At 38.9% G+C, this 24,358-nt stretch overlaps 1 protein-coding gene across 2 annotated transcripts in view; it reads left to right on the top strand.

The window, feature by feature from the left end:
* ADAMTSL1 (ADAMTS like 1) overlaps positions 1-24,358 on the top strand; it is an 821,320-nt gene that overhangs the window by 594,274 nt on the left and 202,688 nt on the right. For both annotated transcript variants that reach the window (XM_087822640.1, XM_087822641.1), the window contains 2 exons: positions 9,483-9,594; positions 13,149-13,287. In XM_087822640.1, the coding sequence (XP_087678766.1) occupies positions 9,483-9,594; positions 13,149-13,287 (251 nt within the window). The remainder of the gene's footprint in view (positions 1-9,482; positions 9,595-13,148; positions 13,288-24,358) is intronic.

Raw genomic sequence — 24,358 nt, 5'->3', positions numbered from 1 at the left:
CTTGTGTGTGTGTTTAATTGAATAAAAAGACCCCACTCATAAAGCCAACATATCATTAGTTGGGGGATACAAACTGTTTTAAAAACAAGTTAGGATACAGTCATTGACTCATATAAGGTGTCCTCGGTCAAAGGGAAAGACAAACTAATGATCCATTGGCCTGGTCATGCTTCCTTCCAATTGCAAGTTCTATTTTCTCTTGTACTGGCAACAAGACTAAGTTGTTTCCTTCTATCAGAGCTTCCCTACTCTTCCAGGTAATATAAAACACATTGCTGGAAGCAACATACACATTCTGTAAAAAAATGTACACACTAGAAGAACATTTGGGAATCACAATAAAATAAAACATATTTTTCCCTTCAGTAGGTCAGAAGGACCTGAAGGATTTCAGCTGTAAAGCTGTAAAACTTGTAATGTGTCCAGGACTCTATAAATTTTTCATCATGGGACCTGGAGCCAGAGGACATTTGATTTAAGCTAAAGCTTGATGACCCCATGGCAGCTGGAAGCAAGAATGCATATAGGAAAATGTGATAGGCAGTGAGGTTGGATGGAAGAAGGGTTCCAGAGTACTGTTCAGTCTCCATCTGCATGGTAGCTTTTTTTAATCCAGTCCACCTGCCAGCCACATGAACTATAAACCATCAGCGATAGCTCACGATAGTAATGATGCCGCAGGTAGTTAAACAAGCGCATACAGGCATACCTCGGAGATATTGCTCTTTCCGATCCAGACCACCGCAATAAAATAAGCATCGCAGTAAAGTCATAATCCTTTTACTGGGGGAGGATCTTGCCTTCAATTTGTAAAACATGCAACGCCTGTGAAGCTCAATAGAACAAGGTGTGCCCATACAGTAAAAAATAGAGAGAGATCGTTAGATTTTGAAGCCCTTAGAGTACTGTTGAATAAACCATTTATACTAATTTCCCTAGTGGCCTTTCATGAGTTATTACTACACATACTGAAAATATAGAATTGGATTCAAGTAATATTATTCACATTTGAATAGTTCACTGCATTGTCAAATGCATTTCATAAATCCAGCCGCCTTCTGCACATCACCACTTGGATGTCCCACAGACACAATGAGCTCAGCATTTCCAAAATTGGACCTGTCTACCCCAAACCCTCCTCTATCTCCTTGATTTCTTATCTTGTGGAATCATACACTGTTTACCCAGCCGAGTCAGAAGACTCTGATTCACACCAATTCCCTGTCTGCTGTCCACTCCTCGTTAGACATTAAACTTTGTCCGTTCTACCTCCCCCTCATCCTGCAGAACTGTCCTTCCTTCTCTATATGTCGTCCTTTGTATTTCTCACCGGAACTAATATCCTTGACTCTGAATTCATTTCCCAGCCTCTGATCCATTGCCCATGTTGCCTTCAGAGTGAGTTTTCTCAAACCAGAACTCCTCTCTTCATAATGCCGCGTTGCCTCCACTCATTGCGTGGGTTAAAGTGTAGATCCATTCTGGCTGGGCATGGCTCAGCTGTTGAGCGTTGACCTAGGATCCAGGCGATCAGGGTTCGATTCCCGGTCAGGGCACATGCCTGGGTTGCGGGCTCGATCAATGACCCTCTCATCATTGATGTTTCTCTCTCTCCCTCTCCTTTCCTTTCTCTGAAATCAATAAAGATATATTTAAAAAAAGAAAAATGTAGATCCATAGCATAGCATAGATACTCAATAACTTGGGTCCTGTCTACCCTCCCACCTCTTTCCTCTTCTGTTTCAACCGGCGGAAGGGCGGCAGGGCCGCAGCACCTTGCAGCCTCGTCACTGATGATTGCTGCACAGCGCTGCGCTCTGTCTGCAGTGCTCTAACCTTTTCTTCTTCCATTCGCTTCACTAACTTATAACTGTTCTTGCAGATGTTCTCCAGGCAGAAGCATTCTGCAGTGCAACCCAACATCCCTGTTTCTATCACATCTTCCTACTGTGTGTTCCTTCAGGGTAGGGACGGAATCATATTTGTCTTCATATCTCATAAGAAAGCACAATAAACAGTACCAAGTGTAGGATGAATAAAGGACTTTAGCCACATGGCAATTGCTAAAGTGGGACAGATGTGACATCGTTACGTGCAAGGAAACCAAGCGTTAGGGAAGTTGAATGACAGGACCAACCTCACCCCAGTGACAAACCAGGACCAAAACTCATGTCTCTTTACTTCTGGCACAGAACTCTTTTCAGTAATCTCTGTTGCTTCTAAGACTATTTTTTTATTTCACATGTAAATACACATATTTAAGGGGGAAAATGGACTTTAATGTTTTTGATACTTTCCTAGATGCCTACCACTTGTAAATATTTTCATTCATAAATAAGCTAAACTATCATTTTAGTGAATTTTGCATTATATGTCCTGTATGATGACCTAGCTTCAGGTTGCAATTGAGAAGAAATTAAGGTTTTATTAGAAAATATCACGGTCAAATAAATGTAAAGTTCTTCTAAAATAGATTATATAATTTTTAAAATCATTTTATTCAAACTTGAAAAGAGTCAGATAATTTAAGATGATATAGAAAAAAAGGAAATTATTTTTTCCCAGTGATTCATAATGAAGCAACTTCTTTTCCCTAATTTTCCCAGAAATAGCTGAAAATCAAAGATTAACATTTGATTTTTTTTTATCACCTTTTATGATTTAGGTGCTTATAAATTATACACATGGTTTGTCATTTTCAGTATCATTCAAAGGGTAGCCTCTTTTGCATTAAATATTAATTTAAGCAGTGGCTTCCTTTTCGAATGAGATACACAGAAATCAAAATATAAATAGTTATTTGTCAATATGGAAATTTACTGCTGAAACACAATTTTTGTTTATTTAAAAGAAAAAAACCTTTTATGCATGAAGGGAAATTTTTCTCACAGTGAGAATCATTATATATTGCCATCGGTCCCAAAGTTATGTTTTGAAATCTCCTTTAAAGGTTAAAACCAGACTGAATTATTATCTTGCTTCCTAGGGAAGCATTTCTTCCAAAAATTTAAACTTATGCATTGGCTGTACAAGCATTTTGGCAATGCTAGCGTAGAGTGGTACAAAGGATACGCTCTCTAGAGTTTGGTCTTTTTTCCTGCTTACCAGATGTGTAACCTTCGTAGGTTGTTTTACCTTCTCGAGCCTGTTTACTCATTTGAAAAATGGTAATAAAATACTCCCCCATGGTCTTTGTGAGGAACTGGATCAGATAGTGTGTATAAAAGTGGATAGATCCCAATTACTTCCTTTTCGTCTTTTGGAAGTGCTTTAACTTCTGACCCAACATATCACAATACTCTATCTACTCAGTGGCAGAAAGCTGCTTCTCTGAAGATGGTCAATTTACAAATAAATGTATACCCAGGAACAGCTTGGCAGGTGTAGCTATTAAGACAAATGGATGTGGAGCAGATTGGCTGTGACATCCGTCGTCACAGTAATTGTTAGGGGCAATTGGCTATTGGCTGGATGACTGCCTGGCTTAGGATCCCCTTTCTCCTACCATGCCATTTGCATCTTTCCTCAGGCTGCAGACTCCATAAAAGATGATGACTTTCCCAGAGAGAAGAGGCTCTTTTTCAGTTATGGTTCATTCTTTATTAGAACTTCCAACTTAGCTCTACATGGGCAAGCAGCTTAGGTATATTTATACATGTTCAGTTTGTGCTTGTTTTTAAAATTTAAGTAGAAAGCCATATTAGATTAAAAAGTGACTGATGAGCCACCAAAGGAGCAGAAATACGTAGCAGTCTAGTGAACAAAAAGTTCACTTAGAGCTAAGAACACAGACTCACAGTTCATGCACTGATAACTAGAGACCAGTTATTTCCTGCAGAGGATAATTTACAAAATACATTATTACCCTTTTATAGTTGGAGAATTTGGTTAGGAAGATTGTCCTCATTCTAATTGTTGCCTGAGAAGTTTGAGTATTCTAAGGAATAGAAATGTGGTTTCCATTTGTATCACTTAGAGCATTAAACAGAGATGATGCCTTCCTATTTCTTTCTGGACATCCTTGAGCATAACCCTGTACATGATTCCACAGCCAAATATGATATCTGCCCTTTCCTAGATTATAATGTCATTTGAGAAATATTCTGAATAGCAAATGTTCAAATATTAATGCATATAATGAAGTACTAAAATAAAATGGACAGAATAAAAGCTATAGGTACTTGCTACAGTGATTAAGGAAGCCTGTGAATCTTGGGTAGAATTCAAATAATCAATTCTTTTCTCCACTGGAGGCTGAGCTTTGGCCAGTGTTTAAGCCCAGGTTGGTTTTGCCCTGCCACCAGCCTGTTTCTAGATGGCCACACCACACCAGTCAACCTGTGCTCGTGCAAAGGGAAAACCATTGTCGTGCAAAGGGAAAACCATTGTCGTAAGCCAAACATTCTTGAGAGGAAACATTTAAGTAACTGTAGGAAATAAAAGAAGCATGTAATACATAGTGATTCTTTTTCCTAACCAACATTTATAAGTAGCAATTCCCCCAATAAATATGCTCCTTTATGCTGATAGAGTCCAAGAGTTTAGAACTGAGCTCATTACAATACACTGAATTTCTAATGGATTTCTCATGTGGGGGTAGGAGGGGAGAAACTTTCCTCTACTCTCCTAGGTTTTTTCAGCTGGTCTAATAGTTAAATCTACATGAGGCAGATTAGATTAATATGAGAAAATAATCTAATTCAATTACATATGTACATATGCCAACTTCACATACATGAGATAGCCAGAGGCCCCACATACATGAGCGGTTCAGAGACAGGAAGTTAAAATGAGGTATCCTTGGCATTCTGAACTAAGGATGAGATGAGAGGGGAGGGGGGCTATTATAGGATGAAAGAAGAGCAGATGTTCTGTAACTAATAGTTTGCCTTGTCCTATAGATAGGTCAAAAGGTGATCTCTGATAATCTCTTCTTATGGATATAGCTCCTAATTTAAATTATTCTAGGTAGTAGTGGGGTGGCTCAGGAGATTCTCCTGAGCCTGCAGGGTCTCAGTTGACTTTAGTTCAAAATAATCCACATACCACAGAGGAGCATCTTGGGGTGACTCCTGCACCTCTAAACCCATTGTTTTGCCAATTGCACAGCTAGTTTTAAGATTCAGAGTCAAGAACCAGTGTTGAGAGTGGCAGACCCTTGCCCAATCCCAAGCCACCTGGTTCCACTCTGGTCATTTGTTTTCTTCCCCCTCCATCTGACACTGCGGTCATCCTTCCAGTAGGCTCAGGCCTGCTCAGCCTCTCAGCATCTCCTTCCCGGCCCATCTCTTCCCCCTCTTTGTTCCTTAGCCGACAGTTATACCCGTTGTTCCCAGAGAGGCATCTCTGGTCTGCTGCCCTCCTCAAGGGCTGTGGGCAGTAAATCCATAACCAACATCTCCCATGCACACTAAGCCAGGAGCGTCTGGGCTGAACCGCTGTATCTCCCAATGCTGAGGTCTGGAATTCTAGGAGGACCAGAAAACTCTATAAGAAGTGTAAAAGTAAAGTTGGATGGTAATAATTTTGTATCATTTTTACTGAATAATCCCCAGCCTCAGTCAGTATTTCCAACTGCTGAAATTGTCAGTTATTTCAAACAGTGGAATGACTGAATTTATGTTTCATTCCAATAATAATTAGCATTTTTACAAGCCCTTTCCACGCTACTCTCCTACTGTACCAGAGGGTGGGAAGTATGATTGGATCAGAGCTGTTATAACAGTATGCTTCTGTTCATGAACTTTAGCAACATTTTATCAATATTATCAATTTGATCAACAAGAAATAACATCTTTAAGAAAACTGGTAGATAGATATATCTATTATATAGATGACAATTATTTATATATATCAAGATGATAATTATTCTAAGAATTTGTCACAAATAGTATTTGAAAGGATCATGATCCATTTGTTTGTTCATTCATGTGTTCATTTTTTCAGCAAGTGTTTGGACACTTACTATGTGCCAAACATTGCAGATGATGCTGAGGAAAGAGTGCTGAGCAGGGTAAATGGCAGTTGCCTCCGTGGAGTTTATAGAATGTAGAGGAGAAGGGCAATGAAATAACAATGACATCAATATTCAGTACTTGTAAACTTTTAAGTGACATAAGGAAGACCTTATTCTTGTTGCCTACTTTGAAAGCCCCAAAAAGAATTTTACAATATTTTTACAGTTCCCTGAGGATTCACTATCACTGTCAACCCCCAAAACAGCCTAAAATTGCATCTAGTAGCCTGAGGCATTTAAAAAACAGGTTCGCCTGTTTTCCACTTTATTCCCCTCCTCGCAGGCACGTTGCTTTGTTTCTACGGTTTTCAAGCACAGCCTGGCCACGACACCCCGTGTGCCCCAGTTGAATACCATTGTGGGTTCCAGCTCAGAGGCTTAGGGGAAGGGGTCTGCCCACAGCTCCCTCTTGTCCCCTTCTCAGGCCAGAGCTTGTGTACTTGGTGTCTCTCCTGTGTTCGAAATTTCTCCTTAATTCCTTTCATTTTACAGGGACTGAAAGCCCAGCCATTGCCCACATGCACATCTGTACGGCCCTGCAGCTCTGTTAGGACAGTGCAGTCATTTGCTATGGAAAGGGTCCAGTTTTGTCTCCTTGACTTTCAGTGTGAGAAGTCATTAAATCGAATTAGAAACACTGAATCATTGTAATTATAGGAAGAAAAGCTTAGTTCACATTCTTTTTGCTTATTAACTTAAGGAGGTCAAAATTACATATGCCAGATGTATTTAGCTCCCTTAAACACAATTCTAATGTGTCAAACTGAAGTTTGCACACTAAGACCTGATCTTTAAGGATGTGGGGATTTGGACCCTTCAGAGCTAATGATAAGGATCCCAGCAGCCCAGAATTAATAAAAATTTAAAAAATTTTAAAAAAGGAACACAGCGGCTCATCTCTGTAAGCAGCAATTAGGTGAGCAAAGTTAGACATCAGGTTAGCCTCTTTTTTTTATTTGAAACATTTTTTTCTACTTTCAAATGAAAAATTAAGAAGATACTGAGAAGAGAGGTACAAAGATACTGCTAAAGATAAATGCCTGTATCTTCACAACGCTAACAAAGGTTGCTTGGTGCGGTGAAAGAATGGCAGCTTTAGAGCCAGGCAGGCCTGTGCTCAGACCCCAGCTCTGTTTTTCCCTAGCTGTGTAGCCTTGACCAAGACACTCAACCTCTCTGAGCCTCACTTCTTTCATTGTAATGCAGATGTGGAAGATAATTCAGGAGTAGTTTTAAGATAAGATTTAACATAAATAAAATGTATCTGGCACAGGGTAGGAATGTATTTAGTGCTGATTGCTGTGCGAGTTGTAGGTACTCAGTGGCAGAGAAGGGAGAAGCAGGAATGTTATCAGTGTGACCAGAATACTAATCTAGGGGTGAAGAACTATTCCGTTTCTTCAGTGTTCCTGCTGTCCCCTGCATCCTAGTTGATTCATCCAGTTATCAGTCTTTTTTCAAGTCTGGACATACAGTCTCAGCATTTATTGTCATTATATACCACTTTCATTGAATTCATTAAGAACAATATTCTTTCTAAGCTGCCTTTTTCCCCTTCAACATGGTGTTTAGTAACCCTCTCTTTAGACACCAGATCTTCCAGTCATTCATTCCTTCCTCTTAGAGCTTGAGATACTTTTATTGGTAACTTCCAGGAGCTGAAAAAAAGACCTGCTACATCTCTTTGCTTCTTTAACCAGACCAAAATATAAGCCCAGAGAAGTACAGATATTCTAGAACAAGGTTCCTCCAAGTTCTCTGATGTTACATCCTGCTAATTTTGATTCCCTTCCCCACCACTTTCCTAGGACTTAGTTTAATTTCTACCATCCCAAAAGGGACCCCTGCAGAACAATTCATCTCTCATGATCTAAACAGATTTGATTTTCTGGCCCTTTGACTTTTCATGGAGCTCGTGTTCAAATGAGAGCCTTCTTCTAATGGCTTTCCAGCATGAGAACCACAAATCCCAAGAGAGCTATAGGCTTTTGTGAGCTTTAAAAAAAGCTTTTCCAAAGAATGTGATTAATACTACATCCCTAAGCAAGCAATTAGATATCCTGTATTTGACACAGTAGACTGAAAATATTAATCTGTAGGCCATGCTCCCCTTTTGTGAAAGACATTGTATTACTTCAGCTGTTTTTGCTTTAAAGTAGGGAACTGTATCACCATTTGTTCTAATTTGGAAAGACCTGGATGCACCATGGGTTAGAATCCCAGCATAACATGAGATACTTTATAGCTTTTCTCTCTTTCTTCTTCCTCCCTCCCAAATCTTCCAGATTTTCTGAGGACTATTTCCATATTCTCATCAAAACTCCAAACCCCAGTCTAGGGGTCAGGACCCATTCCCTGTTTCTTCGGTGTTCCTGTTATCCTGTGCATCTTAGGTGTATGATGCAGCTGTTAAATTCAGTAGCAGAAAACTAAGACCATCTTTTTTAAAATCTGAAGGCTGAACCTATGCATGTATCTGAGATACAAGGCGGTTGGGACAGTGGTAAGGCTTGAAAACATTAACAAAGACTTTGGCCACGTGATTCAGCTGATGACACTTCTCATTCCTGTAACCGAGTTGGAGTAAGAGGTGGTCCTCTCAGTTGTCCATGGCACTTCCTTTAGCGTAATAAAGTCCAAGCTTTGCCCTTGCCCAGCTGTCTAAGTGTTGGATCACATGTCATTCTGTCTTCATGAAATCAAGGCACCGTTCCTATTGGTACGTTTTTCTTCTTTCAGTTTGAGTATGTTCTCTCAACCGTGTACTTTTAAGAACCATTCAAGAATTATTGCTTTACATCTTCTCTTTTAAAAAACAAAGGAGTTGTCATTTCCATAGCTTGATACATTTGCTTTCATGCTGTACATTGTGTTTTTCAAAGTTTGGTTACTGGACTATTTACATTCGAATCGCCTGGATCCCTGGGCTCGAGCCCAGGAATTTGCATTTTAGCAAGCTTCCAGTTGGTAACCTTGCACATTAAAATATATAAATCACCAAGTTGTCAGGAAACCCCAGGTATGTCTGAGTAGGAAGAGCTACTTAGTTCTTTAACTCTTTTTTTTTTTAACCAAAGACCATATCTTGTTTTTTGCAGCATATGACATTTAAATTTTTCTTAGAACAAATTGTCTGTTTCTGATGTTTCATTTAAATATCCACATAATTTTACCTGTGATACCAGAGAGGTTGGAAATTAAAGAGGGCGAGGGACTGAGTGGCTTCGGATGCCTGCTGGAATCACAGCAGCCCTGGGAAGGTGATGAGAGCGACAGTGTATGCGAGGAGCATTCGCTGGTTAAATGGCAAGGTGGGCGATACGGCTAGTGCCCCTTCTCTCCAAAGCATCCTCCGCACAGCCCAAGACCAGCAGCACCACCACACTTTCTTGTTCAAAGTTGCAAGGGGCCCGGAAAGCACCTGCCTGTCCCACTAGTTCCTCTGCTTTGCTGTTGTCTCCTACAGATCCGCAATTCGGGGCCTGCTAACAGCACAGTCCAGTTCACCTTCTATCAGCCGATCATCCACCGATGGAGGGAGACGGATTTCTTTCCTTGCTCAGCAACCTGTGGAGGAGGTAACGATGTTGTTCAGTTCACTTAGCCTGGGAACCGTTGGTGTCTAGGAGGGAAGACTTGACTGTTACAAGAGTAGAATCATGTCAGCATAGAAGGAATTTAGTGCTGTGGGACCAGATCTTTTCTTCTGAATGGGGCCAAGTCCTGAAGCACTCCTGTAAGGCACATACCTCAGTCTAGATGCTCTATAAATAGTTTCTGTCTGTGGAGTCCCACTGGAGGAAATAGTCTTGACTCCTTTCCTTGACCCCATGGAAGGCCCGGGCAAGAAATGTCAGAGCTTGGCAGCTCCATGGTTTAGAGGTGATTCTGTTCATGTGAGAATAAACTACTCATCTGATTGAAGTGAAATTATTTATTCAGGAACCAAGTGAAAAGTAATTGTGTGGCTTACTATATAGCATGATGTGTTCAAAAAGAATCAAAGATTAATTTAATTAAAGAAAGTAGTTTATTACCAAGAAAAAAAATCACATGTACTTCAGACATTGGCTCAGTTATTTTTCTGCTCCACCCAATCATCACTGCAGTAGAAGGAATGCCACTTGCCTTATTTATTCATAAAAACACATCTCTTTTGAAAAGTCACCAAATGAATTTCTGCCTCTGCTCCATCACATCTGTAATATGGGCAGCATTTTGTGCTACTGGAAAATGTTTATCCATCCCATTTTCTGCTCTTCATAATTATAAAGGTTACATAATAATTTCTTTGAATTATTTCATCATTTATTTAGCCATATCCCTATAGAAGAGCATTTAGTTCATTTAAAATTCTCTATTATAATGTAATGAATAACTTGATACCTGAGTATTTTTCTCTTTTGAAATTATTTCCTTGAAATAAATTCTCAATAGTCAGTTTCAGAATTTTTTTGGCCATTGGCATATATTACCAAAATTCTTTCCAGAATATTTTAGTTTCATTTCCAACTGAGCCAGTATCTGTGGGTTATCACTTCTTAAGCTTTGGTAATTTAATGGATATAGAATTGTAGGTATATTCCTTTAAAAATGAGCACATCGAATACATTCTGGCCCCAGCTTCATGGAAGCCTATTAATTGGCTGGTTTTAAGTAACTAATCCACATGGGTATCACTAGATTATTTTGACAAGAGAAAAGAAGGATGGTACCTCACAATGAAGACAAATGACTACCATTAATTTTTGTAAAAAAGTTAAGAACATACATAATTCATCTTTGGCTGTGTTATCTACGTCTACATAATGTGAACAAACGACTGAGCCTGAAGTTCTGTAGAGCAATGTTAGATTTTTAGCTTGAAAGCAATTAATAAAAAATACTCAAGTGCTTTTAGCTTGATTAGTAAATAACTATTCTCTCAACATCTTAAGCATTTCAATAAAAGAGTGTTTCCAGTTTCTCTGTATGCCCTGAATAGAAAATTACTTGGTTTAAAAAATAGCTGCTAATTGTGTTGATGTTTCATGGGAATATATCGTTTTGATTCACTATTAATGACTAACATAGGAAATGGTTTCAAAGAAGGAAATAATTTTTTTCTTTTTAAATGAAAACCATATTTTGAGAGAAGCAGCAATTCAATAATATGCCCACTTTGCCAGTTTCACATACAGCTGCTGGTGGGGTGTAGTTTCAGTGACCTTGACAATGGTTCGCTATATAATGAGGCTATTAATGTTCGATTCGTATATATCCCAGCCCTTTCGGCCTATTTTCTTTACATCTAAGTGAAGAAGTGGAGCCACCAATGGTTTTCAAATTTTTTGAGCTATCATACCCTTTCTTCAAAAAGAAAATCTTACTTGGAAACCCAGATAAAAGGAATACATACTGCTCAGAGTGAAGATAGGGGTATGGAAACCAGCCTTCATAGACCACAGTTTTAAAATTACTTAGAAATGATCTCTAAATTCCCTTTTATGTTTCTGCTTCCAGATTCAACTGGTTGACTACTTTGCTAAGTGTAAGGGATTACTATTCCAAATACCTTGAGAAATTTTCGAAAACACAATTATCTGACTGTTTTGGTCATTTATTTAACTTTTGTTCTAAATTTTCATTTCATATACCCTAGAATAGCTTCACAGCAACATTTTATGCTGAAAAATTATGATTTTTAAGAATCATAATCTCAGGTTTATAATTTACTTAGTCCTTGTGCCCACATTTTACTATATGATAAATTCTGTACTGGAGTAGAAATTATTTTTTGGAAAATTATAAAATGATTAGCTTGTCATAAACTTATTGGCTTTTGAATATAATGTAATTGAAAACTAAAAATATATTTACTTCTATAAAATATCATTTTTCTCTTTGATTTTCTTATAAAACAAAAAATTAAATGAAACATGTGTTCTTAACCATTAACTTTTCGTTCTTTTCATCTTTACAGCAAAGTTGTTAAAAGGTCTTTTTTTAGGTCTTTAACGAACAATTCATTTTTGTGGGTGGTCTGAGAAAACAGCCTCAAGCCAGGAAATCTGGTTTATAAACCTCCATCTGATTTCCTAAAATTTTTTGCAGGACTTTTAAGTACCCTAAATCTGCCTTTCTAACACATATTTAGCAACAATAATATTCAACCACCTGCCAGAAAGAATATATTTTGGAGTTAGTTAGGGTTAGAATGATGCATAAAGTTTAATTAAAAAGAATTCTCTATATACATTTATTTTTCACCCCAAGAATCTACGTGCACATCAGCACCCACCAGAAATTCAGAGCAAGAAAGAGGCAGGTAAAAAAAGGTAAAACACATTATAAATAGAATTAAGTAGTACTCTGCAACACTATTTTATTTTCAAGAGGATTCTCTAGAAGTGGAAATTTATATGTGGAACCTAAGAAAGATTGGTTAGAAACTTAAAGAGAAATGACAAAGGATTTAGGGAGAAATAAAAATTACACAGTAGGAGGTTTGTTGTTTTGCGTGTTTTTTCTCTCTGCAGGAAACCGTGGGATTCATGATGGCTACTATTAAGGCTTTAATCATCCATTTATTCAGGTCAACCCATCCAGGCTGAAATTAGGCAAAAATAGTGTCAGACAGCTGATCCTGTGCTATATTCCATTGTCCCCCATTGACAAGGGGAGTGGTATTGGGGTTTATTTATTTATTTATTTATTTATTTATTTATTTATTTATTTGGGAGTTTTTCTATCTGGTGCCCCAGATACAACGGAGCCAATTTTGCATCATTATGTGGGATGGTTGGTAAATAAATACTGATGATCTCTTTGGGATACGGAATCTGTATTAGACTTTTAGATTATGCAAAACAGATTAATAAGAATAGTTCTTATGAGAGAGCCTTATAAAACTAGTTATGCCCTTATGTAGTTCAAGCCCTGTGGTATGATTTAACTATTAAAATTTGAATGGAAAAACACAGTATTTGAGGCCTGCAAAAGTTAATGAGCCTTCCACTTATCTGTCTTTAGTCCTAGACATGACTGGTGCATTGGGGAAGAATTTCCTTAATGTGAGATGACCAAAGAGCATAAAGAAATACATTATATTGACATGTGCCTTAAAACTCGCATGTATGGTTTGCTGCTGCAGGTTACCAGCTGACATCGGCTGAGTGTTACGATCTTCGGAGCAGCCGCGTGGTTGCTGATCAATACTGTCACTATTACCCAGAGAACATCAAACCCAAGCCCAAACTTCAGGAGTGCAACTTGGACCCTTGTCCAGCCAGGTCAGTCAAATTTACCAGTTCATCTCCTGTAAACAGAAATAAAGTTTCAAATAAGCTTCTTAAGTTAAAATGTTTTAATTAAAAGCAAATAAATGTTGCCGTCCAGTATCCATTCCTAACCATGTGCTATTAGTACCCGTGCCCCTTGTTCTTGTGGCTACCTGATGCCATCCCAGGGTCTAGATTCTCCATCCATAAAGCTACAAGTGGAGTACTCTCAAAGGCTTTCTCGTCTGACTTTTTTCATTCGGTTACTAGTTTCTCTCCCTAACAATGTCCAGGCCAATGGACCTAATAAATGTGATGGCACAATGTTCTCAGGATTCTTTCCATTTCAGTCTGTCACCTAATCCATGACATGATCGCAGCAGACCCATTCGAGGTCACAGCTGACCCATTTTTCCATACTGATTAACTGGAATCTAAATCAGTGTTAGAACAGTTCTATATTTGAACAAACTCAGCCCTTGCTAAAGAGAAAGCAGGACTTATTTCCAATAGTAAAATTTTTTAGGGTATTTTTAATTAGGAGCTTTAGAGAGATACTTGATGCTTTCACATATCATTGTTTGCTTTTTGGAAACCATAATTGGCCCTCAGTTATTTGCAGGATCAAGAATCAGACTGACAGATAAAATATCACAGGTGGAGGAGTCATAGAACTGCAATTCAAGAATCTTATCATAGCTGTAATATTTGCCTTTATAGTTGCAACACTTCTTGTTAAATCTCTTTATTAGCTTACTCATCCCCAATATATGAGAGAAGATATAAGAAAACTCTCTTACAAAACTAATCATGAAGACCAAAAGGCAGGAACTTCTTTCCCAAGCTCCTTCGATTTCTAAGAAACACCTCATTGTTATTTTTTAAGAGAATAGTTTACCAAATATATGTGCGTAAAACAAAACTGCATACTTAAAATACTACATGAGCAATGTCGGGGAAAATCATTCTATCTTTGAATTGTAGGCAGTGCAATTTTAGTTTTTGCTGTCTGCTGTTAACTTTTTAAAGTTTACTTGTACTTTTTCTGCCTTAGTCATGAATTCTAAATTCCACATGTGATGTGAAATTGCCTATTTCGTATACCTAGCTCATAAAAGTAAACTCAGAATGACAAGTTTTCATGCAAGAAACAGAAATCATAGATATTTCATAATTATATAATCCAGTAAAGCTTAATTTAGCTTTGTATTACACCAGAAGGTTATGTATTAAAAATTGTATAAGGTATAAAATTTGAATGAAGTGTCAGAATTTTGCTTGGACGTCTTTATTTTGGAAATATTAAGGTATGAAATATTATTAGCCAAGATAATTATACCTAATATAACTCAAGCCTATTTTAAAGTTATTCTACTGATTATACATCTTTATTCATATCTATACCAGAAAGACCGGTGTGTGAAAAGCATAATTAACCCAATTCAGCCACAGAGAGACTTTGAAAATCTTTTACATGCTTCCATTAAAACATGTGTGTGTCTTTCTAGGAGAAATGAGGGATTCATTCCACAACTGCATAAAGCTTTTCCCCACTGGGAAAACAGTTATAAAACAAAAACATTACATTAACCATCTTAAGAAAATGTTTATATATAATCAGAAAAAATATATGCAATTTTTTCTGGCTTCTGATTTGTACCTATCTTCTCTGTTGGAATCATATTTGTGGCCTATTTCTTGTTATCCAAAAGCAAAAGGCCATTCTACATTGAGAGAAGTTTGCCTGTGAAACGCCTGCTTTTTCTGCATCCTGTGTTATTTTAAAACATTTCATACAGCACATGGATAAATGTTGGGACAGGTGGCTATCTAACAAAGGAAAGGAGAAATAAAAAGTAAGTTAGAGGCACATGTCAGGAAGCTGCTATTTTATTTCAGAAGTAATTAAACAAAGCTGTCAAAATTAATACTTAGCAGTAGGAGAGGTTTAAGAGGAACCTGCTTTAGGAAATGTAGATATGCTACTCGCAAAGGCTGAGACCCTTCAGGATTGCTGTGAAACTCATTGAACTCATTTGCATGCCTGGGATCAAAGCAACCTTTCTGAATTCAAAGAGAAAATAAGAAATGATGGTCTGAGAAAAGATAAATAGACTATAACATAGGTCTGCCCTCTCATCAGACATAGAGAATCAGGCCCTCAAGGAAATGTTTTCTAACTGCAAACTTAACGGTATAATCATAAAATCAAGAGTGACATAGTGATATTAAACCAATGCCTTTGTGTCCAAAATTAGAAGCCTCCAAAACGGAAAACAGACAATCTTAGTGCAGATAAAGCCATATATTGTTGAATTTCAAAATAAGTTTATTTTATCTAGCCAATAAGATATTTGTTCACTTTACCTGTATTAGACTAGAATTTTTGGCCTATTGTATATTATTTGAGAACAAATTCCATTCAGAGAGCCACATTTATGCACTGTCAATATTGGAAAGACCTTGGACAATAAAAAGGGCACTGAATAATTAAGTTTGTAATCCTAGGTTTATTACTTTACCCTCTGGACCTCAGTTTTCTCCCTCACAAAATGGGGGTAAGAAGATTATTTGTTGCATTAAATCAGTGATTTTCAAACTGCCTGCAGAACTTGTTATTCGACAAAGTTGCTTTGTTAAATTTCATATTCTATATTTTGAACTATCTAAACAATAACTCGCAAACCATATTCAAACATGTCAAACTAATTTTAACTTATTTGAACTAAGTTATAAAAATTGTTGTAACAATTGTAAAAAATGTTATACTACCAAAGTAAATACTTCAGCCCTCATCATTCATTTCTTCAATTATGTCAGTTTAATTGAAAAATTAAGTTTTGCAAGATTTACAAGGTGAGCTATAAAAATTTTTACCATTAGCAACTGCTTCTCTGTGATAATGAGAATTTTTCATTACTCCATGTCTAAACCGAAACAAACTGGCTGTGACAACCATTAACTATAATCCTTGATATCCAATTTTTCTGTTTTCCAAATAGCCTTATTGTTATCATTAATTTGCTTTAAAATAAGCAAATGTTACATATTTGAACTAATGAACTACATCACTTAGTCATTTCACTCACCAATAACATCCACGGGCTTCCATGGTTGTGGATTGGGTCATCTAGTCAGCAGGGGTGGGGAACGTTTTTTTTGCCAAGGGCCATTTATATATTTATAACGTCATTTTCAGGCCATACAGAATTATCAACTTAAAACTTAGCCTGCTGTATTTGATCAAACATTTAATTAACTCTTCCCCTAATGTGATGGCTGGAACTGCTTCTCTTTGGTGAGGCCTTGGCAGGGCCGGCCCAAATGATTTTGCAGGCTGTCTACGGACCACAGGCTGGACATTCCCCACCCCTGAAGTGGTTCTTGGGGCTGAAGGATCATTGGCATCTAGTCGATTCTTTTCAAAATAATTTTTATGTATTTATGGCTTTCTTTTGATTCTTAATGTTAAATTAGAAATGTTGATAAGTTAGAAAGCCATTATGGAAACAACGAAACTCACTAATAATCTCCAGTGCTCACAGATAACTACTGCTAATGCTTTTGCTATACTTTTTAATCTTGTCTATGTCTCTTAACACAGATGAAATCATACTGTATACAATAGACACTTGGAATTCAGTGACCTAGCGTTCCTGGTTTCCACTATTCTAAAGCAAGCTTGAATGTCCGTGACTTGTAGTGACTTGACACTTTGCTGAGACAGGAATGTGAGTCCCTTACACGAACTACAAGACTAAGAAGTGAGCCTCCCTGGCGGCCAGTAGTTCCACCCCAGGAGAGCTTTGTTGCCCTTTGCTGGTGTCATTTATGCAATCATTTTTATGAAGTGATAAAATACTTTGTTCCCTAGCCAAAAGTGGTCTCAAAAAGGAAACCAAAACTTAATGGTTAAAATGGGAGGAAAGAGAAAGTGAAGTTAAAACTTTATTGGCTTTTAGCTAAAATTAAGAATGTTTTTCACTGGTGACGCAGAGCTCTGACATCACTGATCCCATCATGTGCTCTATGCACAGAGTGTGGTGTGTGTTCTGCTGTAGCGCCAACGTGGGCACGCCCAGTCCAGGGGCAAGCCCCTCCTGTATGTCAGGGACCCACTGCATGCTCAGCTTGTTTTCTGCTTCATTAATTAAATACTGTAATAGAAACCCTCTCCCGTGTAGCTAAGACACTTGAAATCTAATCAGATGTGAAATTCTCTCCTGTCTTGCCATGCTACAGTCATAGCTCTGTCTTACCCTGGAGGGATTTTCTTTTAACGCGGTGCCTGCTGGTTTGTGCAATGGTTTGTGTCATCCTTGCCTCTTGGGTGAAGGGTAAAGTCCATTATGTGGTCAGAATGTCTCAAAATCTATTCCTGTGCCTCATCAACAACTAAAGAGGCCTAGTTTTAGGTCAGCTAATGAGCACCTTATATTTTCAGAGTGGCTTTAAATGTAAAATAGGCTACATTTGGCCTTACATGACTCATTCTATGAGACTGGTTAAGATTGTTAAGGCTGTCTGCGGGTAATTGTGCAAGACATTGTTCGTGAGAAGATCAGAAAACCATCTTTTCAGATTCTTTTTGAAGGGGGCTTAAATTGGCAAGGGTTGGATTAGTGAAAAAAAGTACTCACTCATCACACTTATCATGGTCAAAATCATTAGCAAACAAATGTGTTTCTAGCTGAAACTGCCCCCAGGTCCCCCCTGTCCTCAAGGAACTCGGAGCAACAGTCCTAAGCAAATGCCCAAACTTGTATGGGAGTTCCAGTGGGGTTTTTTTTGTCCAGCTCCATTTAATTTGACAGAAAATTGTATAAGTCATCCTGGCCAGGGACCAATTGGGAACAAAATCTCAGAATTGAATCCTAAGGCAACTTTAAATAAATAATCTGAATTGTGAGAGGCAGGATGTGTAGTGGGCTGCTAAAAAGCTGGTCACGCTAACTAGGTGACTAGTCCAGTGGCGACGCAGCCTGGTGGGTCAGAGGGGACCTTTGGAGAACAGCAGCCTGTCTTGGGATCCTGGCTCTGCACTTACCAGTTGAGTAGCCTTTGGCAAATTACTTCTTCACACTAAGCCTGAGTTTTTCATCCTATAAAGCAAAGATAATAACAGTTTTACCTCATAGAGCTGTCATGAGGAATAAATGGCACAGTCCATTTGAAGGGCTTAGCAGAGTGCCTGACACATGATAAGCACTCAGTAAATGTTAGTTGCTGCAGCTATTATGACTAAGATCACGATTATGATAATGTTAATGTTACCTCAGAGACTCTTAAACTCTAGTAATCAGCTTTCTCCTCCATGAAGGGAAAAGATAAAACTCTAGAATTAACTACCTAAAAAGGTAGTCCTGTAGTTCCTATTTTTACAAGAGACACAAGTCCCTAGGCAATATCTTCATGAAAGTAAATCACATTTGTCAGATTTTTAAAATATAAGGACCATGAGATATTAAGATAATTAGCATCTCCTGAAATCCCAGTGTGCAGTTGTCTAACAAGCCCCCCTGAACCGCCGGGAGACACTATCATTTAATTCACATGGGATTATGCCATGTTTGTCTCCAAAATAGGGAACTCAAAATAAGAACTAGAAAACAGTTGTCGATTAAAGTGTAATACAGTGTTTTCCTTTTAGTAAACCACTACAATAGGTAGTGGTTTAGAAAAGTAACAACTTCCTTTGGATCAACCTCACTTAAATATACTGCTTTGAGCAGCTAATGAATAAGCAGTTAGAAAGACCACCACAAAACCTCATTTCCACTTTCATGCATTATTTATGATGCAATAAACAAAGCAGTTCTGGTGCTTTTTAGAGTGCATGGTCATATCCTTCCCAAGTTTATGGACATACCGTGTTATCAGACAAACAGCTGTAACTCGGTTATTGGGGCAATTCAGCTCTTCCACCAAGCCAGCTCATCACTAATAATAATAATCACTTGTTATTTTAATTAATTGTGCAATTATTTTACTGAACTTGTGAGTTAATACAACAGGCACTATCATCCTTCTCATTGAGATTTTTAACTTCAATCTGTCAGTTTGACTTTACTCGCTAAGTAACTCTTTTACTTAACTTCTCTAAGCCTGAGCTTTGCCATCTATAAAATGAGTCAGAGAATAGCTATGAGAATTAAATCAGATAATGCATATAAAGCTTTAGCAAGGTGCCAAGCACTCAACAAAAGTCAACTATTATTTTTTAAATTAGAGTCAGACTTGTAAAATGACTTTTCCAATGTTACTTCTAGTTGAAGCTTGTAAAGGGCTTTCACATTTATTATCTCAGTTCAGTTCCATAATCCCTAGGAGGTTAGCAGGACAGAGATCATCATCTGTGTTTACAGGCGAAAAAAACTGAAACCCAAAGAGGTTAAATGACCTGCTCCAAGTTATGGTGGAAAAAAGAGAGCTGGGTCATGGATCCTAGTGCTTCCAATTCCAGAATATCTCTGGTGCTACATGAACTCGGGTAACTTGATCCCTGGTACAGCATTCGTGCCATCACGTGCCGCAGGAACCCTTGTTTTTCATGATGCCTTCAGCAACCTGTGAGATCTGGTTTAAGCCCAACACAGACCTCCACTGCCAGCACAGAACTGCCAATTCTATCACTGCACACTGGGTGCCCTGGGTCTTTGAACTGACCACACACCCAGGTGAAGCAAGCCCCTTTCATATAAGTGTAAACACTGATGTTCACTCAAACCAAACAATGACCAAATCCCAAGGGCACGTTAGTCCCACTTATTTAAAAGCAGTTCAGAAAGTACATTCATTAATATCAGGCATCTTTAACTACAGAAATACAGATGTGAGGACATTTTAATATTTTGGGTCGAATGATCAAAAACTCTCCAAGACTTGGTTTTATAGCAAAAAATAAATATGTGCCTTAAAAATGTTTTCAAATCCTAGACAATGAAGCAGAGATTTTTGGTCTGGTTCCAAAAGATAAATGAATGTTGCTTAATAGATACTATAGTTTAAAAAAATTGTGACTTATTTACAAAATATTTTCTCATTTGCTGATCCCAATTTGGCTCTTTAAATAATAGGAAAACGTACTATGTTCCATCAAGTCACCAAATGTTAGAGTAGGAAAGGTTTTTAGATGGTCACCTACTTTAGTGGTTTTCAATCTGTGGTCCATGGAGCTCCAAGTTCTGCCCTCAGCAGCCACTAGGAAGGGGTCAGATAAGATAGAGCTCAAGGAGATAGGTTTCCAGGCACTCATTCTTATTTCATCTTAAAAACTCCTGATTTCACCCAACACTTGGATTTTGCAGAAGACCAAAGCATAAGTCCTGATGCATAAGTCATACTCTCAAGGTCACACAGCAAGAAAGGGGCAGAGAGGAGAATTGTCCTTCCATCTCCCAGCTCCTCAGGAGGTCCTTTTCCTCAGTATGCCGTAATTCTTTGTGCTCGGCCACTCATGAGAAAACAAATGCTTGTGTCTCTTCCAACTTTTTATTACTTCTCTCTTGCCCCTTTCTAAACTGTTGCTTGGGAAGAGATTGGTTTCTATTGGCCTAGAGTTGTCAAGAGAAGATGAATTATTCTCTCTGTGCCAGAACTTCCACCACCCACAATTTCATTCATTTTTTTTATTGTGTACCTAACCTGTGCCAAGTTCTATGCTTGGTACCATGGCAAAGGAGACTCAGTTAGAGTCTGAACCCCAAGACTGCCCTGCTGGAGTTGAGTTGTACAGTTAGAAAAAAGCATGGTATCTGAAAGGCACATGAGACAGAAAGGGAAGAGGCAATTTTTAAAAGCTGTCGTGGCTCCTCCTGGGAGATAGCCAATGGAAGAGATGCAGAGTTAAGCCAAGCAGGCTAGAAGCACAGGTGCCATTAATCTGCCCTTTCTCTGCCTCAGATCACCCAGTGGCCTCTGCCTGCCAGAGCAGCCTTCCCAAACTGCTAGACTCCCCTCCCTCCCACAGCCGCAGGGCTAGCGAAAGGCAAGGAGGGGGACTGAGATGTGCACAGTGAGTGGCAGTTGGGGAGTTTCCTTAACCTTGTTTTTGTTTGCTTTAATTCTGGTTGGTGGTTGTCCTGCTTTGCTTTGCATCTGCACGCTAATGGCATGATTTTATTGAACGAATATTTACTAATTGCCTCTGTGCAGAGCAATGTGTTAAGAGATACGGTGAAGAATCAATATGGATTCTGTTTCTTAGTGTTTAAAGAAAACTTACGCATAGCTGGGAGTTAGTACATAGTTAAAAGTGATGAGAGGAGTTAGTGCTATGGGCATTTGGAAGGGGAAGGGAGAATTTCTGGCTAGGTGTTGAGAGGGCAAATAAGGACAGGCTTTCGAAGAGGTAGCACTTGACCAAGAAACTTCATGGGCATATGGAGCCCCTGAAGACTTTGGCGTTGGGCAGTAAGGTATCGGTTGCTATGGCAGAGACCTGCTAGGACACTGCTGCAGCAGGGCCCAAGCGCATGTCTCGAGGAGTGGTACTTGGCAGACACTGCAGCTGGAAGGACCGAGTGCCTGCAGGGAAGGGAGAAAGCAAAGATAGCCCACAGAATTAGCTGGGGTGCCTGGGAGGGTGGCAGTGCTCTGAACAGCAAGAATGATCACGGGGGAAGCAGCAGTTTGCAGGGGAAGGGAATGAGTTGTCCGGACTCTGAGCTTGACACACCTAGAGAACATCCAGCTGTCAGGAAGGCAGACATGAGACTCCGCAGCCCAGAGGAGAGGAGGGGCGTCCTGAGAGAGCCACCGAGAGGGACAGTCGAAACCAGGAACGGGCCTCCTTATGGTTCATTTCCATTATAAAAAGAACCCCGCAAGTTATACATCCGTAGAGTTAGTTACATTGGGCTTTTTCTTGGAGAGATTTATCACTGCCTGTAAATTCCACAGCTGAGGAGCATGGGCCTGCACCTGGCTTGGTTTTTAAAGTCGGGGATATTGTTCTAAAGTGGCTTCTGCGATGATTTCAAGACAAAGACTCAATAATCTTTGAGCAACACATGAAATCTGAGGTGATGGGCTCACTTATATTTTATATTATATTTCTAAGTGTCTCTGTCTTGTACTTTCTCAGACTTGAGTGTTCTAATTCCTGTGAGTGCACATTATAGAAAAATTGGAAAACAGAGAAACAAAAGAAAGCAAGCAAAAAACACCAATAGTGTAAACACCAGGAGCTAACAATTATTTTTGGTCTTTTACCAATATATCTGTGCACACATATGTATGATATATATGCACACACATATGTACTCACAGACCCACACACATACATATATATAGACTTTATGAAAATGATTATTATATAGGTGATATAGAAACACATGAATTTCCTTAGGATTGTGGATCACATTGTACATTCTATTTTATGTTGAATTTTTAACTGACATTACATTTGAACACTTTCCATGTCTTTAACAATGGTTCAAAAGGCTTCAGGTTTATAGACCACCTAATTTTTCATTATGTGAGCCTATCAGAAGCCTGAAGACCCCCCTGTCGTTGGACAGTTCTGCAAGGCATGTGCTTCGAGAGGACCTGGTGTGATGTCTTTCTTCCACTTATCCCCCGGGAGCCCAGACGCCCATGTCCTCATTGTCACCTCTCCTTCCCACACAACCTGCCGATGGGGACGGTGGACGGAATCAGTCCCCTCCTCCGCGCAGGAGGCGCACGTGGGGCCGGAATAGTGAAGGCGATGCAGGATGAGTAGTTTCACCCCCACACCATCCGTTTCTCGTGTCTTCCCTTTGTGACTGCTTTTTTTTTTTTAATATATCTTTATTGATCTCAGAGAGAGGAAAGGAGAGGGAGAGAGAGATATAGAAACATCAATGATGAGAGAGCCATTGATCGGCTGCCTCCTGCACGCCCCCGACTGGGGATGGAGCCCGCAACCCGGGCATGTGCCCTGACCGGGAATCGAACCCCGATCGCCTGGATCCTAGGCCGGGGCTCAACCGCTGAGCCACGCCCGGCTGGGCTGTGATTGCTTTTTAAATCACCTCTGCCTTCTTCAGACACCTGTAAGAATACACACTCGTGTACACACACGCAAATCAAGACCGAAACATGGGAGGGACTCCTTAAAGTCCCTACGTGACACCCCTTTTCATCATTCTGCAATATGTACACGTTGCCAAAGATAAAAGTCAGCGTCCTAAAGGCGAGAAGTAGAAAGTGAAGTTGGGCACCATTGCCGGCCCTCCGTGACAATGTGGTGAAAGGCCGGGGCCATGGCACCAACCCCAGGAGAGAGCAGAGCCCGTGCACGCGACTATGCATGAGCAGGACCAGACAGAGCACCATTGTTTGGATATCCTTCTGTTTTTACAGGTGCCATAGAGTCATTTTATGAGTCTTCACTGTGACCCATGCCACAGAAAGACAAATATAGCCATGGTTTAGCTGAATCCAGGTTTAAAGCTCCTTGTTTAAACGAAAACGTAATTTCTAAATCAGTTGAAAGCAAAGCCTAACCTCTTGAATTCTATACATTCCCCCTTTTATTTCCTTTTTTTTTTTCATTTCTAGCCTGTCTCCTTCAACATTACTGCCTTCATTTTAAATATCATCAGCTGATAAATCAGTTGGCAAAGACCTGCAACAGTTCATTCTAATACTGAAGATGACAAATTACAGCTATAAATTTTTTCAGGAGAGAAGGCAACGATATGCGTTTCTGCTATTAGAAATTGATGTCAGCATACTAGGGTTAACTAAAATATAACTGCAAAGACAGTTTAATTTATTTCCTAATTAACTACTATTAGATTATGTTCCAAGTTATTAGAAGAACTTTGGAAGGTTGCATTTCATTAAATTACAGTTCTTTTAGAAAGAAAATTTTCTTAATTATTAGACATAAGAATTATTGTACAGATATCACATGATTCTAACAGAAGACGGGATTAGCATTTCACATCCGATTTCTTGTCTATTTGAAGGCAGAAAACAATAGGAAGTTTCTCTAACTTGGAAAAACAGGGAGAAAAGCTTAATTATAATATTCATCCCATTCTTGTGTTATAGCTGTGAGACTTTGAGCTTCCTCAAAGGGCAACATTCAGTT

Source organism: Miniopterus natalensis, chromosome 12 (assembly GCF_054644295.1).
Source record: "Miniopterus natalensis isolate mMinNat1 chromosome 12, mMinNat1.hap1, whole genome shotgun sequence".
Classification (NCBI taxonomy): domain Eukaryota; kingdom Metazoa; phylum Chordata; class Mammalia; order Chiroptera; family Miniopteridae; genus Miniopterus; species Miniopterus natalensis.
Note: the sequence above shows the minus strand (reverse complement) of the source record. Positions and strands in the feature narration are given on the sequence as shown.